The sequence below is a fragment of the Excalfactoria chinensis genome, chromosome 4 (genome assembly GCF_039878825.1).
Source record: "Excalfactoria chinensis isolate bCotChi1 chromosome 4, bCotChi1.hap2, whole genome shotgun sequence".
NCBI lineage: Eukaryota > Metazoa > Chordata > Aves > Galliformes > Phasianidae > Excalfactoria > Excalfactoria chinensis.
Genome location: NC_092828.1, coordinates 70000148 through 70026710, shown reverse-complemented (window position 1 = coordinate 70026710; position 26563 = coordinate 70000148). Strand labels below are relative to the sequence as shown.

The window sequence follows — 26563 nt, the reverse complement described above, 5'->3', positions numbered from 1 at the left end:
GATCAATTATTTGGGTATTTACAACGTCGAGGACTTTGCAGCGAAGCGAGAGAACGTGAAGACAGCAGAGGCAGGTCTCTGCCAGCCCCTGTAATGCCCCGTCCTTCTCAACGGGAAGGAGAAAGGCGGGAGTGCTACAACATTCAGGTGCTGGTTCCAAAGGCGACTGACATCCCTCAGGGCCGCTACAGGCGGAGGAAGCGCCCCGGCCCCGCCGCCATCCCCGCCTGCTGCGGAAAACCCGCCCGCCCGCGGCACCGCCAGGGGCGCCCGATCCGCGAGCCGTGGGATCGAGCTCCGCCGCGGCGATCGGCGGCGCCGCCCCTCCCCTCACATGACCGCTGTCGACGCTCTCGCCGCGCCCGCCTGCCCCTCGGAAGAGCCCCTTTACCGGCAGCATGGCCCCGCCGCGCCGCCCCGCCGGACTCGCGTTCTTGCTGCTGCTGCTGCTGCTCGGCACCTGCGGTGAGCGGGGCGGGCGGCGTCGCGTTGCGTTGCGGGGTGGGGGTGTGCTGGCAGCGCGTGCCGCTGTCCCCGGGGCACGTGACGCGGCCGGCTGCCGTACTGCGGGACGGCCGGGGATGGGCCCGGAGAGCGGGGGCGGCCGAGGGGGAGCGCGGCCGGGACGGAGCGGCCGGGGCGGGCAGGGCGGCACGGCGGAGATCAGCCGGGCCGGGAGGCGCCTCCCCGGGTCAGAGCGGGGCGAGGAGCCGCTGCCCGCGGCCTCCTGGTGCGGCCCCACGCCTGTCCTTGCAGAGGGGAAACGGCACCTCGCGGGGCTCCCGCTTTTCCTTCTTCTGGAGCACAATAAAAAGGGAAATAAGGAAGCTCTAGTCGGGAGGCCGCTGCCACGGCTCCGTGTCTGAAGCGCGGAGCTGCGCGCTGGCGGAGGGGCATCGCCCTTACGGGAAGCGGTGTGAGAGGAGCTGGGCCGGGCTGCTCCGTGCGGCGAGGCTTTGGGGCCTCTGCTTTTCCAATGCTGTGCGATAAGTGTCGCAGCTCACACGGCCGGTTGCTGTGCTCCTGCTTCCTGCAGCTGCGCTCGGTCTTTGTCACCTCTGCCCGCGTGTGTTCTCAGTTATTTAGAGGTAGAGCAAATGCTTTGCAGCGTGGGGAACGTGTGTTTACTTATGTCATCTGGAAAGAAGTCCTACTGGGGAGAAAACACCGATATCTGCTTTTACAGTTGCAGTTACTTGCTGTCAGCATAACTAACTAAGTAGGTCAGGGTGTGCCAGGTCTGCCCTGTGAACTTGCTCGGTGTGGTATTTCTCTTTGCTGTCCTATTTAGTAGCACCTATGCTGAAATATCCCCTTTGGAGAAGTTACTTTCTAGCTGTTTTCCCTGCAAAGAGAGCAGCCTGTGTACTACTTAAGCCGCTGCTTCTGATACTGCATCATTCTGAGGGCCTTGTTGGTCCCAAGCAGTGTGGTTCCTCCCTCCTGTTCCCCACTAACTCCCAGCAAAAACAGAATGTCACGCTCCCGTATCTTTTTTGAAGGTGGAAGAGCCTTGCTAATGTCACATAGCACCCAAAAGTTAAATAAAGAAAAACCACAGCATTGCACATCAAGTTACTGAGGCACTAAGATCCAAATCCTCTTTGGTTCATTCTCTTTTTGGATTGCACACGTTGTGGCTCAGAGGAGTCACTCGGCATGCCAGGCGATGTGTCCTGCAGGTGTGTGTGTGTGTGTTTATGGGTTGCACTGGTTGCCCAAAGCTTTAGATTTGGCCGCCTTCTTTCTGAATTGAGAAGCGCTGCTGCACAGGTGCAATATCAGATCCCTCCTCGAGTCAGAAGGGAAGGAGTTTTAGTGTTGCTGGCACTCCAAACTGACTCTTGGCAACGAGTTCCGGTGCTATGTGGTAGCAGATTGCAAAGCTGTTATCTCTTGGTTGCACCATCCATCTCTGCACAAACAGTAACTCTTTTAAAAGCCACGCTGCACTGTTGCTTTAACAACGAGCAGGCGCCTAGCCTAGGTGTGAGACCTATTGCTTGTATCTGTTACCCTGCTGTTGTATGGCTGTTATCAGGAGACTCTTAGAGCTTATTTAATAAGTTGTTCCGTGAGCTGCTGGGGACAGGGTGCGTGTTTATGTGCCTCCTGTAAACAAATAGAGTATGGCTTGGGTTACTGAACGTGATGCTTAAGTGTTATCATCAGGTATTATGCTTGCTATCAGGTGGGGTGATGTATTTGCTGCCATTGCTGAAGCTAGAACTCCTTGAGGTTAGCTGCTTCAAGTTTAGAATAAACCATGTGAAAACCCTCATTTACTGCCTTGTCCTTAGTCTGTGTTCTTACCACAGAATAGTTATATTAGGCATCCAGCACTGATAAATTAATGGTGTGGTGTTGAGCTTCAGAGCCAACATGGTCAAGTTTCTCCTGGCTCTACCTTGGATGCTTCTTACATAAGGTACTCCAAACTGCATAAACAATGCAGGCTGCACTTGAATGCTGTTACAGCCAGCTGGCTTGTGTGCTGAGCTTTGTGTTGATGATGGAGGAGAACCGGTATGGGGCAGGGAGGAAGTCCTTAATGTCAAGGCAGAGTGTGATGCAGAGTGTGAAGTAGGGTGGATTCTGTGTGTTGAGGGGTGGAAGACTTGAATGGTTGTTGAAGAGAACTGTGCAATCACGGTTACCATCACTTTAGGGAAATGAGCCTGACATCAACCTTATGTTAGTCAGGAATGATTCTTCTAATGTTTCAATCCTGTCTGTTTTAGGGAACTGTGGCAGGCTGGGAATGTTGAACAAAACCAAATGAGAACTGGCTTTGGGGAAGTCTCTGTGTTGGGAGTCAGGCTGGGTTAAAAATCCAACTGCAACAAGTTCTCTAAAACCTTGAATGAAATTTAACATCCGTGTCCTTTGAGCCAGAAACTGTAGGGATGCCATGAAAGCACACTGAGGTCAGCTGGAGTCGTGCCATTGATGAAACAACATGGAGACTCTGGTCGACAAGCACTGCATTGTGCTGAATGCTGCGTTCATGCAGTTTGGTTTACTCAGTTTCAGTCAGCAGAAAGCTAATGCTCATCTAATTTGTTGGCCTTGGTCAGGCAAGTAGACTGTAAATTATCCTCTCAGTTAGTATTTAACATTGATAACTTCGTGGTAGGGTTCCTAGTTTTACCATTTATTAGATATCTAGCTATCAGTTCAATGTCTGACAAATAGAATCCAGTCTGAAATAATGTACTACTTTGTAATAAGTGTAAAGTCTATGTCTTAATAGCTAATCATTGTATCTTACAGGTTTTTTCCAGTCTTATGCAGTGGAAGTAGATATAAAGGATGCCTCTAATGTTACATGCTTGTACGCACAATGGATGATGAAATTCTTGATAAAATATGAAACAAACAGTAGTGATTATGTAAGTATTTGGAGGAACTCCTGTTGAGAACTGCGTTCAGTATGAAATAAAACAATTGGATACATTTTGTATTTAGTTTATTGGTTTTCTCGGTAAAGGAAATCATTAAGAGCATTCCTAAACATCCATTTTAAAGCAAAGCATAACTTCTGAAGTAATAACACAAGTAAATAACACAAGTGCTGTACTGCACCTAGAAGACACAGTGGTCTAACTTGGTGGGTTTTATTTCTCGATGTAGCAGTATTCTGAGGCTGATCAGGGAGTGCTGGTTGTGCTTTGGTGTAGTGGAGCTTATTGGCCAAGTTAAATCTGTAACTTCGTTTGTAAAGGTTCCATCGAACTCTGGCAGGTTTATAAGGCTGCTGTAGGGACAAATGGTGATCTGAAAACAGTGCAAACTTCTTTCTTTTAGAAAAATGCAAGCTTGGATTTGACACCCACTGTGACACACAACGGGAGCATCTGTGGCAGTGACACACAAGCTGCGCTTCTGACAGTGCAGTTTGGAGATGGCCACTCTTGGAGCATTAACTTCACAAAAAACAACGAGACTTACCGGGCTGAGTTTATCACGTTTACCTACAACACCAACGATACTGCTGTCTTTCCTGATGCTAGAAGACAAGGTAGCATTATCTCATGTCCCTGGCCGTGCCTGGCTTTTCCAAAGTTTGAAGTACTAAAAGCGTAACTACTTCAGTGCCATATGCTGCTGTTGCTCGTAGTACCTGTGTACTGGATAAGAGTACAGACTAGTTAGGTTAACTAGTGCCTTAAGCTAGCTTGACTAGTGCCTTTAGGTAGGTCAGAAAGGGAGGGTTAACCATATGAACAGGCTTGATGGGGGGTAGCTGCTAGTACATTAAAGGCTGATTTCTGTGTGTTCACCTTCTGTGTAGCAAAACAAAAAGCGTTAGGGTTTATTCGTGTACTTAGTCCTATCAATATGGTGCTTTTTCTTGAACAAAGCCTTAGTGTTCTCCTTAAGACTTCTCTGTGTCACATCAGGTCAGAACACGTGGGCAAAGCATTTGAGAGAGGTTAGGACTGTTAGACTTAATTGCTGTTATTTCTTTGTCTTATGAATTATAGGAAATGTAACGCTACCTGTGAATGTTCTTGTGGTAAACAAGGCATTAAAATATTTGTTTTTATTCGTAGGACCAGTTACAATTGTTGTAAAGGATGCTATGCATCCAATTCAACTGAATAATGTCTTTGTGTGTCATCATACCACCTCTTTTGAAGCGGAAAATGTAACACAGATTTTCTGGAATGTTACTATGCAGCCTTTTGTTCAGAATGGCACAATTGGTAAAAAAGGTGAGTGTTCCAAATTGTAAATGGGCTTATAAATATAAATGTAAATATATGTGTGTGTGTGTGTATATGTATATATATATGTGTGTGTGTGTGTGTATGTATATATGTATATGTAGTCTTCAACTATTTCTTTCCTTGTTCCTGGAAAAAAAGGGGATATCAATAGGGCACATCCAGTTGTGTAGTAATGTTCCGGGCAGTACTCTAATAATGAGTGCATTTGAGGTTATTAGACACTCCAGAAATGTTTCTGCAAAGTAGATCATTTGAGCTTGCAGGTTTTTCAACTGATTGCTTTCTGTTTTCAGTGGAAAATTCATGTTCATTTTTCATTAAAATAATACAAAGCCTGTGGTAGCCTGTTGTCTTGTGGTTCTACTAGACCGGCATATCATCCTGTTACATATGACATTGTTTACTTAAATTGCAACATATATCAGTTTTATAAGCACTAAAACACATTTTGTGGATGTGTTTTGCTCCAGTGTATTGGAAAAGTAGTATTGTTGTGTACGTGGATTTAAAACAGTGAGTAACATAGAATTTCTTAGAATAAATTGCAGCTGTTAATCACTCGGAGTGCTGTGCCATAGTGCTGAGTTAGAGACTCTTCGCTTGCTGATGAGCAGGTTCGCATTGAACTTAGATTTCAACTTAGAAATGGGTATCTGTATCAAACTGACCTCTCAGCCATAGGCCTTACAAAAATCTTCATCACTGAAGTGGTTCAACCTTCTTTTCAGAGTCCAGGTGTCATGCTGATACACCTACTGCTGCACCGACTGTTCTGCCTACTGTCTCCAATGTAACTACTGCATCTACCACCGTTTCACCTGCTCCAACCACCGCTCCCAAACCTGCTGAGAATCCAGTCACAGGAAACTATTCTCTTAAAACTGGAAATAAAACTTGTCTTCTGGCTACTGTGGGGCTGCAGCTGAATGTTTCCCAAGACAAGGTGCCTCTCTTAATGTTTTTCAAGTTCGGAATAGAATCATAGAATGATTTGAGTTGAAAAGTACCTTAAAGCTCATCTAGTCCCAGCTTTTCCCTGCCTTAGGACAGGGACAGCTCCACTAGATCTGGCTGCCCAGGGCCCCACCCAGACCAGCCTTGAATGCCTCCAGGGATGTGGCATTCAGTTTCTCTGGGCAAGATGTGCCAGTGCCTCATCACCTTCGTAGTAAAGAATTTCTTTGCATCTAATCTGAATGAACTTACTCTCTTTTATTTTAAAACAGTTACTGTTGGTCTTATTGCTACACAACTTGGTCAGAGCTCTTTCCCCATCTTTCTTATGAGCTTCCTTTAAGTATTGGAAGGCTGCAGTAAGGTCTCTCATGCCTTCTTTACTTCTTTAGTCTGAACAACCCTTAGGCTAAACAAGCTTTTACATTCTTTACAGAACAAATCTTTAAGTCACGAAGATTATCTGTTGTTGTTTCAGATCTAATTTATATTAGAATCATACAACAACCCCAGATAGCTCAGCCCGTTTTTGTATCTCTAGTCCTCTGATTGCTTTCATAGCTCTCTGTACTCACTCCAAGAGGTCCATGTCCTTATTGTGCTGGAGGACCCCAGGATGCAGTGCAGCACTCCAAACTGAGTCTCACAAGAGTACTGCAGAGGGGAAGAATCACCTCCCTTGCCTTGTTGGCTGCACTTTTGATGCAATCCAGGATGCACTTGGCTTTCTAGACTGCAGTTGTGCATTACTGGCTCATTTCAAGTTTTTCATTCATAAGTACCCCCACGTCCTTTTCCAGGAAGCCATCCTCAGTTTGTACTGGTGTTTTAGATTGCCCTGATGTAGGTGCAGCACCTCTCTTTTGGCTGTGTTGGAGCTGATGAAGAAGAGCAGAAAAGTTGCTGTGGGATTGTTTTGGGGTTTTTTTGTATGAAACGTGAGTGCAGAGTGTTTGCTTGGTGCACTACTGGCTTTCCAGAACTGCTTCCAAGTGTACAAAACACTTCTCTGACCGTGGGATAATTCTGTGGCCTATTACGTAGTTAGCTGCAAACCCTTACCTTGCTCAAACCCAACTGGTTACTAGGAGTACATACAAGATCATTGAAAGACTGGAACTTTCTGGTGTTCTTGGGCCCTGCAGTTACTGTCTTTTCCCACAGAGGGAGCCAAAGCTAAGCAGCTAAGCTTTGCTTTTAGGTGCAGGAGGGAAAACTGCCCTGACCTTTCTTTTTATGTATTTATTAAGTGGAAGTGAAACTTCACAGGGCAGTTTGTCTCAGTGTTACCAGCATGTAAAGTAACTCAAGCAGCTTTGGTTAGGTAGTAGCTAGACTTTGTGCTGTCTTCTCCTATATATTACATGCTCTTCAAGCTTATGATTGCTGCTAAATGAAATTATAGATGCAAGTTAGCTGAGTGCCTTTGACATGGTATGTATGTATTTCAGCCTCTTCTGATCAACATCGATCCAAAAACAACTCATGCAGATGGGACGTGTGGTAACACATCAGCTACTCTGAAATTGAATGATGGAAACAGGACATTAATTGATTTCACGTTCATTGTTGTAAGTAACTTCTACTAGCTTCTGCTTTAACAGCATTGCGTGATGAGCATTTGTGGTAAAGTCCTGCAACTTGCTGCTGATACGGTGTTTCCATAAAGGAAGTGAGACTGACTAGTTGACTGCCATTTGCCTCAGGGCAAAAGGGTATTTGGGATGAAGTTGTGGGGAAACGTAGGACTGTGGTAAATGTACTGAACTTTAGAAACATGTTATTGAAATTGAAAATGCAGGATGACACACTGACAGTTGGTTCTTGCTTGTTGAACAGAATGCAAGTACAAGTGTACAAAAGTTTTATCTGAGAGAGGTGAATGTTACACTACTCAACCATCAGAATGGTTCTGGTAAGTAATGCCTGCCTTTGAAGTGAATGTAAACTTCAGTTTTTACATTGAATCGTGTACTTCTGATCAAAATACTGCTCATGCTTACTGTGACTTCCTACATCTCAGTCTTTTAGTTGATATGAACAAGAGTAACAAACACAAAAGATCACAGGGGTTATTTGAAACAACAGCGTTGAGTTGTACTGAGACTTCTGTCAGCAGAACCTCTTTTTGATAAATGTAAATTGAGAAGGCTTCTCTCACATTACAGTTCTCAGTAATGTAACATTCTGAGGTACAAAATAAGTTTTGTCAACTCTAAAGCTTTTTGTTTTTCCTAAGCCAGCTGTTGTTTTTGCTTGAAAATGGTGCAGTATCTTCCTATCGCTTCTGCTCAACACTGGAGAGGAGTCCAGTCCTTCAAAAACTCAAGCATACGTTTTTCTTCCAAATCAGAAATATATATTTTTAAGTTGTCACAGTTACTGCAGTTAAAAGAGCACTAAAGTGCCTGCGCTACTTCTGTGTTGGGATGAGTGAAGGTATGAGAAAAGCCTAATGTCATATTTATATGGAAGATAGGCTACTGCTAAGTATTATAATATCTGAAAGAAGCCAGGCAGTGAAAGTAAGCGATCAAACATAAGACTGCTTTGTATTTTAGAGTAGCCAAACCTGAAAAGCTGGTCCATCTAGAGCCAGCTCCTCAGTCCCATGAATGTATTGGCATTTCTTGTACTTAAAATAGGCATGGAAATTTCCCTTTTTTTTTTCTTTTTTTTTTTCTTTTTTTTCCCCTTTGTTTAGTCATTTTAAGTGCAGATAACAACAACTTCAGCAAATGGGATGCTTCCCTTGGTAATTCTTATATGTGCCGTAAGGAGCAAACTCTTGAGATTAACGAAGATCTTCAAGTACATACTTTTAACCTATGGGTTCAACCATTCCTTGTGAAAGAAAACAAATTCTCAATAGGTAAGTTATTTTATTTGTGTGCTAATTCTTGAAACACTTGTAAACTTCTCACTTGCTAAAAAGTACCAGAGCTGGCCATAAGTACTTCTTATTTTCTGAAGCTTTTGGTTTTTTTGTATACATGAAATGAAACTTCTAAGGCTGACATTCAGGTTCAGGTTGTCAGCTTTGTCAGCTTTATTCTCAATATGATTTTATAAAAACAAACAAAAAGAACAGATCTATTAAGCATGTTGGTTCCCCCCTTGAAGGAGCTAGAGGCGCTGAAGAGGGCCTTAGCATTGCCTTGCATAATGGGTTAGAAAACTTCTGACATCTTAGCATATAGAATATTGAATGTATAAGAAAATGGGAAAAAAATAGAAGTGAACTTTAACATCTTCAGGCAATTCTTTAGACCTACAGGTCTAAAAATGGTCTAAATGTTCCTAGGGAGTAGTTCTTTTTTCCACAACACTGCTAACAGCTTCTTCTGGAAACAGTCTTCTATATGCAGGACCAAAGAAACATTCTAAGATGTTGTTTCCTTCATTATCCTAGTTGTGTCTGGGGAAGAGTGGAGAGATTAAAATGAACTTCTTAATAATCTTTAGCATAGAGTCCTTGTGTTTCGTAACAGTACTTGCAGGTTAATCTGTAGCTGTATAATCTGAGTGTGGATTTTTGAGCTCGTTTTTTTTCCTGGGGAGTGGTAAGTTGTCTCCCCAGGTTGTGTGCAGTGTGACCAGTATTTATCATCAGATGCTCTGAGGAGTTACAGTACCGTTTCACCCCATATTTCTAGTTGCAGCTAGCTTCTTCTTCCTCACAATTAATGGTCTCACTGTAACATATCTCAGTTCTTGATATGTTCTCAACACCGAATCCAGGGTACTTTGTTTTAAATCAGTAAATGTACCAGGCTTGCCTTAAGCATGAAATAGATGAGTTTTTTTCTGCCTTAGCAATAGAAGAATAGCTGCTCCCTTGTTTGTACGGATTTTGTGCACATGAATGCTCATACACCAGGGCAGTACCTTTAGCTTGTTAGATTATCAAATGTACAGAATGATTATAATCCTTAGCGTATGCTAGAAATACCCGTGAGAACTCTGCAGTTTGTTCTTTCTTAGTACAAACCTGTAAAAATACTTGATTTTGTTCGTCTTCATGTTAAGGAAAATAGGTTTTTATACCACACTTGGCAAGTATTCTGTCTTTATTTATTTCTTGTTGCAACCTTTTTCTTATCTACAGCCCAGGAGTGTTCGCTGGATGATGACACCATTCTAATCCCAATTGTAGTTGGTGCTGCACTTGCTGGCTTGATTGTCATTATAGTGATTGCTTACATAATTGGCAGAAGGAAAAGCTATGCTGGATATCAAACTTTGTGAATCAAAATGTAATCACTGTTCTGATTTCACCCTTAATGAAGCAAGTGCAAGTTCCGAAGTCCAAAAAAGCCCCGAATCTTAACAACTAAATACCAGCCACAGCTAGTTGGAGTTGGGAAGCAAAGGGAGAATGTTTGTCTCAAATGAAGCAGAACTTCGTTTTTAGTTTTCCAGCTCCGAGAAGATGACGTGAGTCTCATAGCTGTTCTGAAGATGGCAGATATCGCTACTGCATTAATAACTAGGCTAAGGGTTTCATTTTGAACAAAACCTTGAAATGTTTAGGGTTTATTTTTTCTTTTCATAAATTGTAGCCTGAAATAGAGCACATCCTAAACTCATGTTCATTGGGCAAATCGCAGAATTGCATAGGATTTGTACTTGCTTCTCTCCTCTGCATTCCTTAGTTGTTGTCGTATTTGTGGGTTAAGTTGGCAGCATTAGTCACCGTGTTGACTCACATAGTAGTTACCATTGTATGATGCCCAGTAACAGCTTTGTTTTTCATACAGTTGAACTTCAGGCTGGTGTCTGAGGGATTTTTTTTGAAGTGGCAGCAGTAACTTACTTAGCTTTGATGGAGTTTGAGTAGTTTCCTCCTGCCTCGGTGGTTTTGGTGGCCATCCCCATACCATGGCTGTACGTACAAAGTGGGCAACCTATCCCTGCCAGGTGGAGGATGTGTTGGAAGAATTTGGTGCAGTTTCCAAATGCTTTTCAAAAAAAAAAAGTGGGCTTTTTTGTTTTCTTTTTTCTTTTTTTTTTTAATGAATTACTAGGCATGAATTGTTCATCATGGCAATCCCCTGAAATATTCAACTGAGGCAGAATTCTGCTACATTCATGCAGTTTTGGGTTTTTGTTTTTTTTTTTGCTGGCATCAATTTAAAGGGAATAACTGTTCTAAATAGTCCAGAACTTTGAAGTGCACTTAACTTTATACTTTGCACAGAACTGGTCTATCTTATTGCTTTGAATGACCATTGTAACTTCAAGGATGCTTTTGTTCAATGAGCCAGTATCTGTTGCTGCAACTTGAGTTGTCTTTAAGTCTTCATCTGGAATGGTTCTCTGCTAATCGAAATCCACATTATAACCTTCTGCCATTGACGTGCTCAGTGTTTAATGTACTTTATGTTTGACTGTGTGCCGTGTAGCTTTTATCAATGTTAAGAATGCAAAAGCCAAACAAGTCTGAGATGGACCCACTACACCTATTTTTCCTGCTGTGTGGAAAGGCCGACTAGTTTAAATATACAGTGCAGGTGGACTGTCCATAAGCTGCAGCTCTATAGAGATTAACCCTTGCTGCAACCTTTTTCTGTCCTCTTTGTGCTGTAATAGTTTTTATTGCATGGGGAAAACAAAGTTTTCTAAACAACGTGTGACTTTTTACTTACGTCATAACACAAGCTGCTTAAACTAGTCATTTAACAAGCATAGTTGTCTCCTTTAGAATGAGTTTAGCCTGCAACAAAGCTGGTTTTGTGTTTTATTAAGTGTTTTCTAGGGCTGTAGAGATGTCTGTGGCATGTTTGTATACAAACCACTTCTTTCAGTTAACGTTTTTTGGGTGAAAGTTTTCATCTTACCACTATCTAGGGAAGCAAGAATGGGTGGATAAAGCTTGCCATAGCTTGTAGTCTACAGCTTGAGTTTTGCATCAGTTACTGGAAATCATTTTAATGAAAGTGGGGAACGCCTGTAAGCTTCATCTCCAAACAGACTTCAAGGCTTTACTTTTTAATTAAAAAAAAATATCAACTAGTGGCTCTAATGATTTTTCATGTTGATATATCCTTAAATGCAGAAGTTCGTATACGTTTTTTTAAGCATTTTACTGACTGATGTTCAGTGTCACCAGATATACATACGCTTGTGTCAAGGAGTAGTCACCACACTGTCCTCATCTGATCGCGCGAGTTTTTGAGCTGTGTATGGTTTCTAAGTGATGAAATAGAAGATGGCAGTGCTTTGCAATAGAAAGTCAACCAAACTAAATGCCTCCTTGCAAAAACCTGGAAGCTGATCTCCATCTCCGAGTCTATTGGCGCCAAGATTAAAGTGCTCCTAGACTGATGTGCAGTTACCTGGTTCCAAAACGTCTCAGTTTCACCTGATTGCCTGTTGTTATAAAACCACCAGTTTTCCTGTCTGTGTTGCTCCGTAGGGAACTGTCAACCTGCTCAACCTGTGCTCTAAATAATAAAGATTGTTCTGTTTCTTAAGGAAACTTGTTCATACTTTTTAACCGATTTGAAAGCAGACATCTTGTATTATCTTTTCTAAAAGAAAATAAATGAGCAAGGCCAACTTTAATCAGTCTATACCTGAGATTCTGTTGTATGACTTGTGAAAGCACTCCTCAGAGAGTCCTCGGTTGCCTGTGTCTTAAATGTTTTGCTTTTCAGCACATTCTGAAGTGTGCTTGGGTGCAATCATCTAACAGAAGACAACTTGAGAGCTAATTGAAACGCTACAGGACTGGTTCATCGTTAGAAATTTGCTTGTAAACTCTTTTGGCAATCGCAGCTCTTTCCAGACAAGATGCCTTCCTCATGTGATTTTTGCAAGCTGTCTTAGGCTGATGTACAGCTATGAAAAGTTCAGCTCTTCTTTTTGAGGTCATCCTAGGAAGTAAAGCAAGTCCCTACATTTAGTGAGAATGGGAAAGCATTAGGGGCCTTCTGGGAGCTGGTTAGCAGCTTCATCCTCCAAGGGAGAAGCAGTGCGATCCTGGCTGTGCAGCCAGATCTTCTGGTAGTAATACTACTCAGTGCTTTGTTTTTTCTGCAGCAGGAGACATTAGTCTTCCCTTTACCCTTACCTGTATTTTGAACACTGGTGATGAGGCAGGAGGAACAAGTGCCATCTAATGCTATACCTTCCCCCACGATTCTAGTCTGCACTGCATATTATATTATCATTAAATTATACTTACCTCCTTGTTTGCTACCTAAAGAAAAAAAACAACTGGATTTCTAAAATGTAAGCTGAGGTCAGCTGAAGCTTTTTAATAGGATGCATAACAGATATTACAATAAAAATCATAGCAGCTTGCATTCTTAAGGCTGTGGGACTGCAGATACCAAGCTGTTATCAGCTCATTGGTACATGCCAGTCTGGATGAGTCTATGACAGAACTAGAAAGAAGCAGCAGAGCGGATGTTACTGTTGTCCTACAATAAGCATGACGACTTTGTAACTTGAAAATCTAGTTGTTTATTTTTACTCAAAACATTATTATTTTGAATAATTGTATCTCTAGCATTGATCTCCATCCTGGAGACCTGCAGTAGGTGTCGCGAGTTAGCAACACAACGCAGGGGCCAAGCTGACCTCTCCATCTCCCACAGTAGGTACCTACACAAGGGAAGCCTGCACATCATGGTGTACTAGGGATATACAGTAGCAATAAATGTGCAGTAATGTACAGATAGCAGCTTTTCATCAAAAGAGGTGATAGAATTAGGAGTCTGTATGATGTTCCAGAAGGGGGGCTATTGCTGCTGTACTTTGGGGAGGGGGAGGAGGACAAAGACAAGATGAGTGTCTTAATGTCCTGGCGGGGAGAGGATAACTGTTCTAAATAAGTAGAGCGTGGTCATGATATTAAGTATATTAAAATGCATTTCTCTTTCAAACTTGCCCTTTTTCTATTTAGCTGAAGACTGCAGCCCAGAGGTGGACTACTTCATTGTACCTATAGCAGTAGGAGCAGCTTTGGGAGGATTAGTTGTCCTAGTAATTATGGCTTACTTTTTGGGCCACAAGAAGCACAGTAATGCTGGATATGAGCAGTTTTGAAATGGGAAAGTTTTTAACTTTCTCGAAGTAAATTACTAAATCTGAACTCAAAAGACTTGGAGCAGCAGCTCTGCCCAGTCAGAACGCTTACTAAAGCCTAGCAACTGCCTAAGAACTGACGTGGAATTCATTGTTGTGGTTTATATATTTTTCTTTACAAGTAGCACAGACCGTGGTCATAATCAACTGATGAACTGATGGCTTTTTCTCTAAAATACCACACATCAAATTTCAGAGTTGTAAAGACACGCGATGGCATTATATGAATAAACATGGTTTTGTTCTGGACTGTGGAAACGGCATTTGATGTGTGCTTGTGGATGTTGAGTATTAATGTATATAATCTGCCATGCGCTGCAGTTTGTTTCAATTATTATTGACTGTGCCTTATATACAGTTTACTAAATATTATAACCGTGCTCAAAGATACCAAGATTTCTGGTCTTTTAGCTTAAAGATGCCATGGTAGTTGTCCTCATGAACTTTTTCAGCTGGTGAATGAATGCCTGCATTCCTCCAATGGGAAAAGAAACAAAACAAAACCAATAAGAAAAAGGGCTATTAGTTGCATCTCGTAATTGTAATTAGAAGGGAAGGTGACTTTTCACATCAGGCCCAAAAATCTTGGTAGCCAAAGTTTCTGGTTATTTTGAACATCTGTTCAATGAAATGGCTAAAACTCAGCCCCCGTTCATACAGCCTAAACATGGAGTCTGCTCATGGAGATGTGCACTTGTCCAGTTGTGTCTCTGCAGATGCTTCTCAGAAGCTCCTAACGCTTGTGTAGCAGCAACACATGGATAGGCACGAGCCAACAGCAGTGGCGAACTTAAGAGAGGTGAAAGATGGGATGTTCTTGGTATCAAACATTAACCCCTTTTTGTACTGTCAGTTAGTGTCTTGCAACAGTGCTGTATTGTAATGCATGTTACAACAATCGCCTTCCTTTAAAGAAGACAAAAAGGGAATTTCTTTTGCTGTCTGCTGGGCACTTTTCATCCCTAGCAAGTTCTTTTGTAGTAATAGCCTATTATCCAGCACGTAGTAATTCAATTGTGGGTGTTGATCTCCAGTGATCTGAGGTGCCTGAACTCATAGCACAATTGAAGCTTCTCTTTCGAGGTGCTTCAATACTTTCTTCAGCAGTCGGAATGACCTCACTTAGCTCATGGTGTAAGATACACATTCTGTTCCTTTTTCCCCACTTTGGAGCATTGCTCAGCTTGGCAGTAGGTGCCTTCAGCTTTGCCAGAGCTCAGTGTTCTTAGGTGCTGAGTTTCCATGTGCTCTTGCTTTCCTACCTCCGAACAAAAGGCCTTACACAGCCTTTCTTGGAAAGCTGCAGTGCTGGACTGTAAACTTCCCATCACCAAGACTGATTCAGATGCTCAGATAGCTTAAATACTCACTTAACAGCTGATAACTTTTGGCAGTGTGTTGCTTACTCTGTTCTCATATAAACTCAAGCAAAAAAAAGCAAAACAACAACCTGCTGTAAAAGCAGAAAGCCAGTCACCTCTGCCACCTTTGCAGTGCTGGAGCAGCGTGCTGACATGGTATCTCATCTTATGGAGCGTTTCCTCTTGGCACCGCGTGCACAGAGCTCTGCTCTGTCTTGCAATGGGTGCAGAGTGCTGAGCCCTGCTTCTGTGAGTGCTCATGGTGCACCACGGAGTTTGGAATGAGTTCCCAGTGTTGGTCACTAATGCTTGCTCTGAGTCTTTGCGTCACTCAGGAGTTCACTGCATCCTTTCCAACTGGTGTATTGAAAGCTATTGTAGTATTACAGCTGTCTCCTCTTTGTTCTCTTCGGTTGATTTCGGTCAGACCTGCATCATTCTCTGCCAACACCGATAACACTTTTCTTGTATTTGTATTGAAAATAAATAAAGTTACTCACCCAAAAGATGGTCCCTCAGTGTTTTCCATTCCATGCTTTCAGCACATGTCCCTGGGCTGTCCTTTGGATTCCTCAGGAGTTGGTTTGATGCCTGTCAGCCTTCTGTGTGTCCGAAGCCTTGAGAAATGGTGGTGGCTGGGGGGTTTGGGGAGTCTTTTAGTAAGGCAGCACTGTGCCAGCCTGTGTTTTATGTCGCTTTATTGCTGTTAACTGAGCTGTGAGTGGCCGATGTGCTCGGCTCACTGCCTTGTCCATACATCCCTAATGCACCCGTGAGTGCTGCAAAGCAAGATGGAAGGTAATGCAGAAATCGCAGATGACGTGGGTAGTACATGTTTAAAGAATCCGCTCAATGCTGGTTTTACTTCAAATATATTACGTATGTAATACGATGTTCTCAGAAACGTTAAGCGTCTTTGCTCCTTGCTTTACTTGGTTTCTGATGCTCGGTTTCCTTTACTAATTTGTTCTCACTTCCCTTTTTGTTTTTTGTTTGTTTTCTTGTTCTTTCTGCAGCTGAAGAATGCTTTGCTGATTCTGACCTCAACTTTCTTATCCCAATCGCAGTTGGCATGGCACTTGGCTTCCTTATCATTCTTGTCTTTATATCTTATATCATTGGAAGAAGAAAAAGTCGTACTGGCTATCAGTCTGTATAATCTCTTGATTACTTCTCTGCTGCCACCCCTGTGCTCTTCTCCTGACCCGTCCCTTTAAAAACAAACCAAACGTTTGTAGGGTTTTTTTTAATTAAAAACTACAAAACCGCATCACAACAAAATAATATGGCATGAGATGAATTGGAAAATGTACTTGAAGCTATTGAAGCTACCCTGAGCACCATAGGAGTGAGCGGGGTTACGTGTGTCCATGTGAGAGACGCGGTTGACTACAGCTGACACTGAGAGACCTTCCTTCTGTTCTTTAGTCCTTTTATATGAGAAAATTTCTAGTTGTGTACAGTTATCAGATATTGATAGAGCTAAAACCACGCGATAAAGGTATGAATGCTGCACTGAGAAGGATTGTTCGTGCTGTGGGAAAATGAAAACAAAGCTCATGTGCTTCTGTCTGGAACTTGGCTTGTGGCTGTTGTCTTCTTTCATCGTTTAGCAGCTTGTTCCTGTGAACCAGTCTGAATTCCCTCCTTCTGAATGTAAAGGTAGTACCTCGCTAATAAATCAACCTACTCTGAGGAGAACACCTGCTCTCCTAGTAAATTCATGTGTTTAAGATGAGTATGGAGAGGCTGACTGCTCATGTGTGTGCAATTGCTTTGCACTGGTGTGCCTGTAACTCCCCTATTTGCTAAGATGAGACTCTGTCCTGGAGAGTTCTCGCTACTCAGGAAAGCCGTCGGTCCACTAAAGTACACGGTTTGTGTTGCTTTCTTTGACTGTCTTCTCCTTTTTGTTCTGAACTCGATTGTGGAACGAGGATGGGAGGGTCAAGAGGGTTGGGTGTTCTGAGGATGGAGAGCGCGTTGTGCTGAAATCCTTGCAGTTTCACAGGCAAAAAGGGGAATGCGGAAAAGCTGCAATCTAGGAATTTACTTATAGGATTAATCTGGCTTTAACCTCCTAATTATTACTCTCTCAGACAAAACTTTGAAGCGGGTAAGAGCACAAGAGGTGTGAGAAATTGTGAGCGTAAAGCAGATACTCTGTAGTAAAGAAAGCGACTTGTGAAAGAAAAGAGCACCTGCCTTGTCCAAAGCTGCTTTCAGTGTCCTTTCTTTTCCAGTTCTGTGTTCCATACCAGAACTGTACTAAGACAGAAGCTCACGGTCTGTGGCTGAGTGCTGCTTTGCTCCCACCGGTGTGTGTTGGTCAGACGGAGGCGGCTCTTGGAGCTGCCCGGGGTTAGCAGTGATGGGTCCCTCGGCAGAATGGCTGCTCTCTGCTGCAGCAGGTGCATTCTGGCTGTGGCTCCATGCTCAGGTTGTAGATCAAACTGTCTCACACCACTTTAGCATCGCTTGCTGCATTATTTTGCTAAAATATGGCCTGGATGTGCACGCATTCGATACATATATATGTGTGTAGAAAGGACTTACCTGGACTCCAGTAGAAATCAGAAACTGAGTCGGTTGTGGCATGAAGAATGGTGGATACAATTCTCCAGATGCTGGAATGAACCTGCTGAGTGCAGAACATGCACACAGAAAACAGGGTGAACTCTGATGGTGGTGCAGTTCTGCTTTAGCATAAGCAGGTGTGCGTGTGGTTTCCCAGGGCTTCTCAGCAGCCCTGTGGGGTGGCCTGAAGCTATGGGAGTTGTTTCCCTTTGGGATCCAAAGAAGCAAGAGCGCTTTAACAAACCTACCGCAATTATGATACCTGTGGTTGTAACTTATTTCTGATGCCAAAAGCAGCACCACTGCAGTGTGTTTGTCAGCAGAAGCTATTCTCTGGTTAATATTTTTGATGGTTTTTAAGCAGCAGCTTTTGCTGAATGGTCAGCTGTGATACCGTATGGTGAGACTTCTCTGCACTGAGCTTCCCAGCTCTTTGGCTCTGGGAACTTACCGGTGCTTGGGATTCACTGCTCGTGGTACTCGCAGCTGTGGAGATTGGTCCCCTGCGAGCAGCAATGGGGCTGAAGTCACAAATCCCACTCGAGTTTTAAGAATGATACCACAGAGTTAATTAGACCGTTGTCACTTTTTATTTTCAATAAATACAAAAAAGGGCTTCTTAGAGACTTATATAGATCAGCAGTGATGGCAGATTAAGTATCTGGACGAGGATGTAGGGCAAACATACCACAGTGCTCTTGTTCAGTCAGTATTTCTAGTAAGTGTGCTTTCCTAAGTGCATGGTCCTAAGGTGTCCTGTCCTGATGGTAACTGAGAGGTGAAGTACACCCTCTGTATGTTAAGTCTGAAGGCATGTATAATAAAAGGTCTCATTTTCCAAATAATCAGAACTAAAATGAGTCTGAGTGCCTGTAGAATCAAAGTGTTTGCCTAGATGCTGAAATCACCGCTGTGCCTTGCTGTCCTAGGGAACAAAGATAGCAATTAACGTGATCATCCTTAACACAGAGGAAGCCTTGTTGAGGCCTCTCAGGGCTGGCACAGCCACAATGCTGGCCCAGGAGCTGGGGATGGGGCCGGGCTGCGGCATCCTGTATGGGCCAGGTGGGCAGAGCTGCAGGCAGGGTGCTGCTGCTGCCAGCAGTCCCAGTGGTGCTTTGAGGTTTATATCTTGTCATTGCAAGCATCATCCAGAATGTTTGCTGTTTGGTATTTGAACAGGAATAGTACTGATAAACCACCATCTCGTTAGCTGTTGCCTGAGAAGTGCACCTAAAACTACTGTAAAGACTAAAACAGAGGTCACGTGTAAAAGATCATATGGAAACAGTGTTCAGGTACCAGAGTTCTTCTAATAAAAACTGAAATGCTTTTGCAATTCCTCTGCCCGAGGTGTAGCTTCTAATATTGACTAATTGTGATCTATATCAGATGCTGAAAGATGTGGTTCCACGCTGTTGCATCTCATTTGTTTCCTAACTATAAAAAAAATAATAAGTTAACAAAAAATTTCCACGTGTCTGTTTTCCTAGCGGAAGAAAGGGGAAAAAAAACAACAGGAAAAAAAAGCTGTCTTTATGTTTTAGAAAGGAAAAGCCTCTGACTGACTTAACCTCACACCCTGTGCTTGCTGGCTACTTTCCAATGCTGAGCGTGAAGATGATCCGGCCCAGGAAGCGGTCACTGTTAATGTCATTGATGATCCCTTTCCCGTTCAGCTTGCACTGAATGGGGACCAAACTATTCCTCTTCACATCTGTGAAGTGCATGGCCACCAGCGGGGACGTGTAGTTGACCTGAAAAAAGAGAAAGATGCGTTGAGTTCGGTTCTTCAGGGAGCAGAAAAGCAGGCAAGGCTCTGCTGTGTTTGGTGAATACCTTGAGTAATTGATTCACCGTCACGGGGCAGCTCATTGCTTTTCCCTGTGCCCTTCATCACTCCAAGCACCAAAGAAAAACCCCCAGCAGTGCAGGCTGTCACTGTCAGGAACAGCTGCTGCTCTCCAATTGCCTTGTGCCAGCTGCCCGCCTTGCAGGGGCCCTGGCACATCAGCCACTGAAGGTTCTGGGGGGCTTTCCCTCCATGCCACCCCAGCACACCCTGCCACAGCTCCCTGCTGCTGGGAGCTCTGAGGCCCTAACAAAGCCTGTTCTGGGCTGCGGGAGCTGAATGTGACCATCCCCGCTGCTGGAAGGGGGAAGGGATGTCCCTGAGGGTTTCCTCTGGTTTGTCAGAGATAGAAATAGAGTACTGTAATCCCAGTGCCTGCAGCCTCCCTCCTGCACCTGCCCAAAATAGCCAGAAACACCTCTGTGTACCCGCCACTCCTTTCCCAAGAGAGGTAACACAGCTGCTGGGTCATCTGCGTCCTTACTTACGTGCGTGAGTTTGCCATAGTAGGGGTAATACATGAGGTCAAATGTGCCGTTCCCAGGGTAGAAGTCCACTGACCTCAGATCGCTCTCATTGCCTTTCTGGGACAGAAACAAAACAAAGGTTCATGCGCAGTGTGTGGGACACAAAACGCACTCCCCTTGCAGGGAGGTGAAGGAACTTTAGCCCCTATCGCCTGCAGCTCCCCATCCCAGCTGCTTCCCCCTGTGCTGCTTGTGGAGCACTCTTGGGGGGGTGGGGGCTGTAGAGGGATGCAGCTGTTCCCAATTCCTAACTGCGAGATAACAGGAGGCTGTGAGGGGCACACACAACTGAAGCAAGGGCATGGGCACAGCAGTACCTGCACTTGGCAGTCCACATTCACAGGGACCCCAGCACCAGGACGGTAGCCTATGATCTGCAGAAACAAAAGACATCCATAGCTGTATGTAGTACAGTGCCACGTGTGAGCTGCCTTCCTTCCGAGGGCTCTTGCTCACCACAACGCTCAGGAGCACAGTGTCTCACCACCCTGCACTGTGCCACCTGCCCGTGGCTGAGCACTGGGTGGGTGCCTGGCAGGAGGGGCAGAGCGGAGTGTTGGGAGCATCCCTGCTGGGACACAGCCACCTCCCCGTGCACAACTTGCTCCCCTTTGTGTTTGTTTTGCCAGCAATACACACTGAGCTGTCCTGGCACCAGAACATTGCAAATGAATTCGGCTCTATGAAAACACCTATCATAAAGAGACAGCTTGGGGCGCAGCGTTAAAGCTCAGTTCCTCCCCGAGAGGAGTGTGGCACACATTCTGAGAGCTCCCAGCTCTTCATCAAATCTAACCTAGCCAATTTTGCAGTGCTTCTTTGTAATACTTTCTGGCAGGTATACGCAGGTTTGGATTTCTCGTTCCCTTTTCCATGGACCTGGGAAGAGGTTGAGTTTTGGGCCCTGCACTGGTTTTAGCCTGTCTGCTGGGGTACACTGAAGGGAGGAACAAGGACAAACAGACTTTTCTGTACCCGGTTCATCTTCAGCAGGATGCAGGGCTGGCCCTTAGAGAAGCCAAATGTTGGATCCTCGATCCCTGAGCAGTTCTGCAGCAGGGAGCGCTTGAACTGGCAGGCCTTCTTCTCCTCACTGTCGTTGTCCCCCTGGATGAAGTACTGTCCTGAGACGCACTCGATGTTCTTCTCTTCTTGAACTTTGTCATCATAAGCTGGTGGGGAGTAAAAGAGCCGTTAATGCTCCTCAAGACCTGCTCAGATCCATGTTCTGAGTGGATCCAGATGCCAAGGATCACACCCAGGAATAGGCGTGGGATAGGACAGTTTCCCCTGCCACAGCTCCCAAGGCTCTCAAAGCCTTCCCTCCAGTAAGGAGCTGGGAGACATCCAGAGTTGATCTCCCTGTGAGGATCCCTCTGCACAGGGGCTGGGGCTGCTGTTACCCTGCCCAGCTCCAGAGCTGGGCTCATCCCCGTGCCATCCCCACGTGTTAGCTGAGCTCTCACCCCATGGTTCATCCCATGTGCTACACCGCACGGCCCTTCATTGCACAAAGCTTGCCCGCACCGCAGCCCCCTGCCCACCTGCTAGGAACTGGTGCATGCTGTCCACATATGGCTGCCACGTGCTGGGCTTGGAGACATTGAAGGCAATAGTAAAGCCGTTCAGGTATGGTCTGATCATTACTCCTGGGGGTGAAACAGGTGCTGTTAGAGTGGGGCAAGGCCCGCCATGGGCCTGGGGCAGCAGTGCAGGGCCAGGCCCGCTGTGGGTAGCTCAGGCCCCAGCTCCCAGACAGCCATCGTCCTCCACCACCACTCACAGCACAGGGTGGCTGAGGGCCCCCTATGCTCCCAGACAGAGCGAGGCAGGGTCTTGGATCCTTCCCACCAACATGAGAGCCCAAGGAAAATGCTCCTTCTGCCACGGGGAAAGGAGGTTTAGAACATTATCTCACATCCACTCCTCCAAATAATATGACATAAAGATACTCTTGATTGGCACTTTGAAGATCTGAGGTATAAATTGACAGCAAATGCAATACTGTTTATTCCTGCCTCCCCAGCCCTTCCATCACACCTGTCCCATGTGGCAGTGGGACACTGGGGCCGTACCTGGTGGAGACACACGGTCCCGGTAGGTGGGTGTGTAGGGGCTCAGGGTGAGCAGCATCACATACATGCAGAAGGCAAACATCCCCGCCAGGCACGTGTAGAAGATGAAGTAGAACAGTAAGATCAGGCCTGTGGAACAGAGGGCACACGGCTGTCAGTGCAAGCAGAGCACTGCCTGCAGGGATGCACAGCTGCTCCACAGCACCAAGCCCACCCTGACCACAGGATTTTGGGCTGCCAAATGGACACAGTGCTACCGAAACCCTGAGTATGGGACAGCTGCCATCCATTCTGTGGCACAGCCCTTCCAGAGCTGGGTTGGGCACCGAGGTGCTCCCACCACAACTCAGGCTGCCTCAGCCCTGACGTCCATGATCTAGGGTTTGTTTTCCTCTCGGCCAGGCTGACGGCTTAGGATGTCTCATGAGGCCGCAGCCTATGAATAACACCCCCCGGCTCCGAGCGAAGCAAAACCTAACCCAAACATTTCCCAGGAGAAACGTGACAGCGGCGCAGGGGGAGCCCTGGGAACGCAGCTGTGTGCAAACATGGGGCTGGGAACTGTTAGAGGACTGCGTCCTGCTGCGGGCTGCACCGGGCAGATGGAGCTGCCACCGAGGCACTGAGCTCTGATAGCTGGGACCTGATATCCCAGGCTGGTCAACATCCACCTCATCACCTGTGACACCAGAGTGTGGAATACAGCTCTGTTCTCTGTTAAATCTAATGCTCTCAGAGATCTCCCAGGCACTCCAGGGCTATGAATGTCCAGCTGTGGGGCACTGGGCAACATATCAACAGCTCACTGTGCCCTCCCTGTGCCTGTAAATGCAGCACCGCTCCTGGGGCCACATCCAGCCCCACCACAATGCTCTGCTGTGGACACTGTGCTGTGCCTGAGGAGCAGAAAGGGGATGGGGATGGGGACAGGGATGGGGATGGGCCTTCCCCATGCATCTTGCCAGGTGAGGGGTTATTCCCCACTTGCAGTGGCAGGAGCCAGGTGGTGGCTGCAGCAGGGCCAGGCCCTGTGCTCCCTTGGACTGTTCACACCTTCCCAGGATGTGCTCTGAGCAGCCCAAAGTCTTTGTTTATGCGTTCTGGATGAATACTGGCATCCAGACCAAAGGTGATTTTCTGCTCATCCTCACACCCCCCACTCACTGGTTTTATTGCTCCCATCAAATGTGCAGCCCTAGCAGCTCTAACAGAGCAGTGGTCAGGGCTGGCAGGAACGTTCTCAGGCAAGTGCATCCACTGTGAAGCAGAAAATGCAATGGCTGCTGAAAATGGGGCTCAAACAAGGACCTACCCCAGCTCTTGGCTGTTCTCCCCATGCAGGTTCTCTCCTCTGGGTTCCACAGGAAAGTCTTCATCTCCCCGGCCAGCTCTGCCCATGTTTTGTTCCCCATCTCTGCCTTGGTCTCTGCCTCCCCTCTGTTGGGATCCTGCACTTTCTCTTCATGCTTATTTTCCTGGAAGAGTTACAGAACACAGCCCCCACGGGCAGCCTGAGCATCTCATTGGCCAAAAATAAACGCAAAAGCACTTAATAGCTGGAAATGTTTCAAATTTCCATTTTCCCATCATCACTCTTGAGTTAAAGAGAGGCAGTTTGGGGCTGTTCTGTCTGAGGCTCGCTGAGATCCCAGCGCTCATTTTCCCATGGCACAATATCACTGTGGCCACCCCACATGCCACCCCCCTGTCCTCACACGTACAGAGCTTTGTCTTTTTGACACGGCCAGGGGACAGCCAGCGAGTGGGGAGAGCTGTGGCTGTTCCCACATGTCTACACTATCTCTTATCACAAGCCCATGTTTTCCGTATTACTGCAGAGACACCAGGCAGCATTGTTTAAGAGAGCATCCACTTTATTTCTCTCAGCAGGGTGCAGCTCAGGGCTCGGTGTGACCCTGGGGCACGGTCTGGGCAGTGGGATGCGTTTCTCCCCAAAGCTGAGCTTTGTTTCAAGGTCGGATGCTGACTTAGGACACCAGATGGATGGCACATAGAACAGAGTCTGGATGCAGTCTGTCATCTGCCTGCGCAGTAGCACAGGGCTCAGCACTGCTGGCTGGCTCTGACCGTGTCCATTTCCATAAGCCTGCTGTGAGTGCGGCCCCGCAGCAGCTGCACTGGCACCTGCACTGTGTTTGTGCTCAGGGCCATGGAAACCCGCTGGCCGCAGGCACCTGTTGGCCCAGCAATGTATTTATACCCTGCAGTTTGCCCTGAGACATAGCCAACAGCTAAGCAAAGTCTGGCTCAGAAATGCCTCCAAATGCAGGAGATTGAGCTCTGCTCATATATACGGACAATGCAAAGCAGTGAGAAACAGGGAGAGATATGGGTGTGCTCTGCAGGTAGCTGCCGGGACACCTGCAGGGAGGAGCGATGAAGAGGAGGAGGACAAGGAGAAAAGTGTTCTCCCTCCTCCCACTCTCCTCCTCACTAAATGGAGGATCCAGCACCCAGTGAAGCTCCCTTCCCGCTGTCTTGGCAGCAAGCAGAGGGGGCTGGGGCAGCTGGCCAGGCCATCCGTGCTGCAGGGTGCTGAGGGTGGGCAGCATGCAGGGACTGATGGGCAGCCACAAGTAGCTGCATGGAGCCATTATGGGCGAAGCCAGCTCTGTCTGCCCCCTGCCCAGGGCACAGCGTTGGCATTCTGCAGAAGCACTGAGCAGCATTTCCAGAAGCAGAGCTGCCGCTTTCCCTGCTGTGAAATGAGCTGTGGCTGCAGCCCCCGACACTTACCAGCCCCCGGCGGGTGCCTCCCTCGGAGGCAGCGTTCATCTCCATCCCCGGCTCTGAAACGCAGACAAACGCAAATGTTAGCACCGCAGGAACGCAGGGCTGAGCCCAGCAGCTTCGTGCCCACCACGGGGCCCCCACTCCCCTCCGCAGCCCCCAGCCCAGCCGCTGGCTCCAGCTGACCCATGAGGCCAGGAGACCCCCGCCTGCTGCAGCCGGCAAACCGTGCTGCTTTGTCTCACTCGGCCGGGAGACTTTGGTGCTCAGCAGCAGATCAAAAAATAACTTGCTTTCATAAGAGGGGTGAGCTCAACGCAACAGGATCCCATCCTCAGTGCAAGGCCTTGCCACCTGGTGCCCTTTGCAACCGTACTGTACTGCTGGAGGGCCTCCAGCAGCAGAAACATCCGACAAGGGAATGTGGGCACTGTGAGGAGAGGGGTGTCCGTTCACAAACACCAGCACATCACAGGGGCTCCGTGTCTGCACACGTGTGCCTGTCAGTCGCTGTGGGATTCTACTTCATGTCTGCAAACCCCTCCCGGTGCAGAGAGGAGCAGCAGCAGGGCAGGGTGATACTTACCCAGAAGCACAGCATCGGCTTCCTGCACCAGGCTGGAGGGGGGTGTCAAAATTTCCCTTGTCGTGAGTTATGGGTGCAAACACCTGCACTGGGGGTACGGCACTGGGCTCCCACTGCTGTGCACAATCAGCATGCTGGAAGGTTGGACGAGGGGTGTGGGCACAGCCCTTCCATAGGGCCAGACCCACACAGCTCTGCCAGAGGGCCCAGAGGGCACGTGGGAGCCGCCAGCCCCGCAGCGTTCTGGACAGCTCTCGAGAACAGCAGGGGCAGCTTGACAACATCGCGGCTTGCTTTACGCCATTAGGCCCAGCACAAGCACCAGACAGCGGCGCAGCTCATCCCCAAACACCCCCCACGTGCCCGCAGCCGTGCTCCATTTAGCGGCGGGGAATGCCGCCCCGCCATCACGCTGCAGCAGAGTCCAGCAGGCCACGCGCCATCTCACACCCGCACGTGGCCGAGAGCCGCTCCCGGCGGTGCGAGCAAATGGGCGCAGCGGGAAATAAAGGGTTCTGGCAGCGGCCCCGGGCCGTGCCGAGCTGCCAGGGCTGACCTGCCTGCTCCGGGAACGCGGCAGCGCGGGGAGCCGGAGCCTCCGTGCAGCCTTCGGGGCCGGGGCCGTGCGGACAGCAGCACTGCTCTCACGCGGGGCTGTGCCGCTGCGCTCCAGGCGAACGGCCGCTGCCCTGCCCGCTAATTGCTCTGCTCTGCTCCCGCGGGAGGCTGATAATTAGGCTGGCACCTGATAGAAGCGGGGACGAGGAGGTCGAAGCAGAGAGAGGATTCGCTCTTTTTAACTCGATGAAATATGCTCCAGCTTCAGATAATGACACGACTGGCACTTAGCGGCTCTCAGCCCGCGGCATTACGGTGATTTACAAGCAATCGCGGACCCTGCCGGGAAGGTGCATTTCGCAAAGCCGGCGTGGGGAACGGACACGGAGGGCCTGTCCCGGTCACAGCCCGCCGTGCGCAACTCCCGCCCGGGCTGAGCCGCGGCTCCGAGTACGGCACAGGGCCGACGACACCCCCGGCCCGGCCCCCCCTTCA

General features: G+C 47.0%; 2 protein-coding genes across 4 annotated transcripts; one reads left to right on the top strand and one right to left on the bottom strand.

Moving 5' to 3' along the window:
- Positions 1 to 300: 300 nt before the first annotated feature.
- LAMP2 (lysosomal associated membrane protein 2) lies at positions 301 to 18295 on the top strand. 3 transcript variants are annotated; one of them, XM_072334343.1, is made up of 9 exons: positions 301 to 465; positions 3274 to 3392; positions 3808 to 4021; positions 4557 to 4718; positions 5462 to 5676; positions 7139 to 7258; positions 7527 to 7602; positions 8392 to 8559; positions 16159 to 18295. In XM_072334343.1, exons 1-9 carry the CDS (start codon positions 399 to 401, stop codon positions 16299 to 16301), a joined length of 1284 nt encoding a protein of 427 aa, XP_072190444.1. In that variant the 5' UTR covers positions 301 to 398; the 3' UTR covers positions 16302 to 18295. The 3 variants fall into 3 exon arrangements, with proteins under 3 accessions (XP_072190444.1, XP_072190446.1, XP_072190447.1); XM_072334345.1 differs by lacking the exon at positions 16159 to 18295 and adding an exon at positions 13600 to 15644; XM_072334346.1 differs by lacking the exon at positions 16159 to 18295 and adding an exon at positions 9796 to 12168 and having other exon boundaries at positions 305 to 465.
- ATP1B4 (ATPase Na+/K+ transporting family member beta 4) lies at positions 18293 to 26525 on the bottom strand. The gene is made up of 9 exons (XM_072334350.1): positions 26256 to 26525; positions 24931 to 24983; positions 23486 to 23648; positions 22174 to 22302; positions 21643 to 21747; positions 21074 to 21270; positions 20416 to 20472; positions 20060 to 20155; positions 18293 to 19476 (listed from the first exon to the last, which is right to left on the bottom strand). Exons 2-9 carry the CDS (start codon positions 24973 to 24975, stop codon positions 19315 to 19317), a joined length of 954 nt encoding a protein of 317 aa, XP_072190451.1. The 5' UTR covers positions 24976 to 24983; positions 26256 to 26525; the 3' UTR covers positions 18293 to 19314.
- Positions 26526 to 26563: the final 38 nt, after the last annotated feature.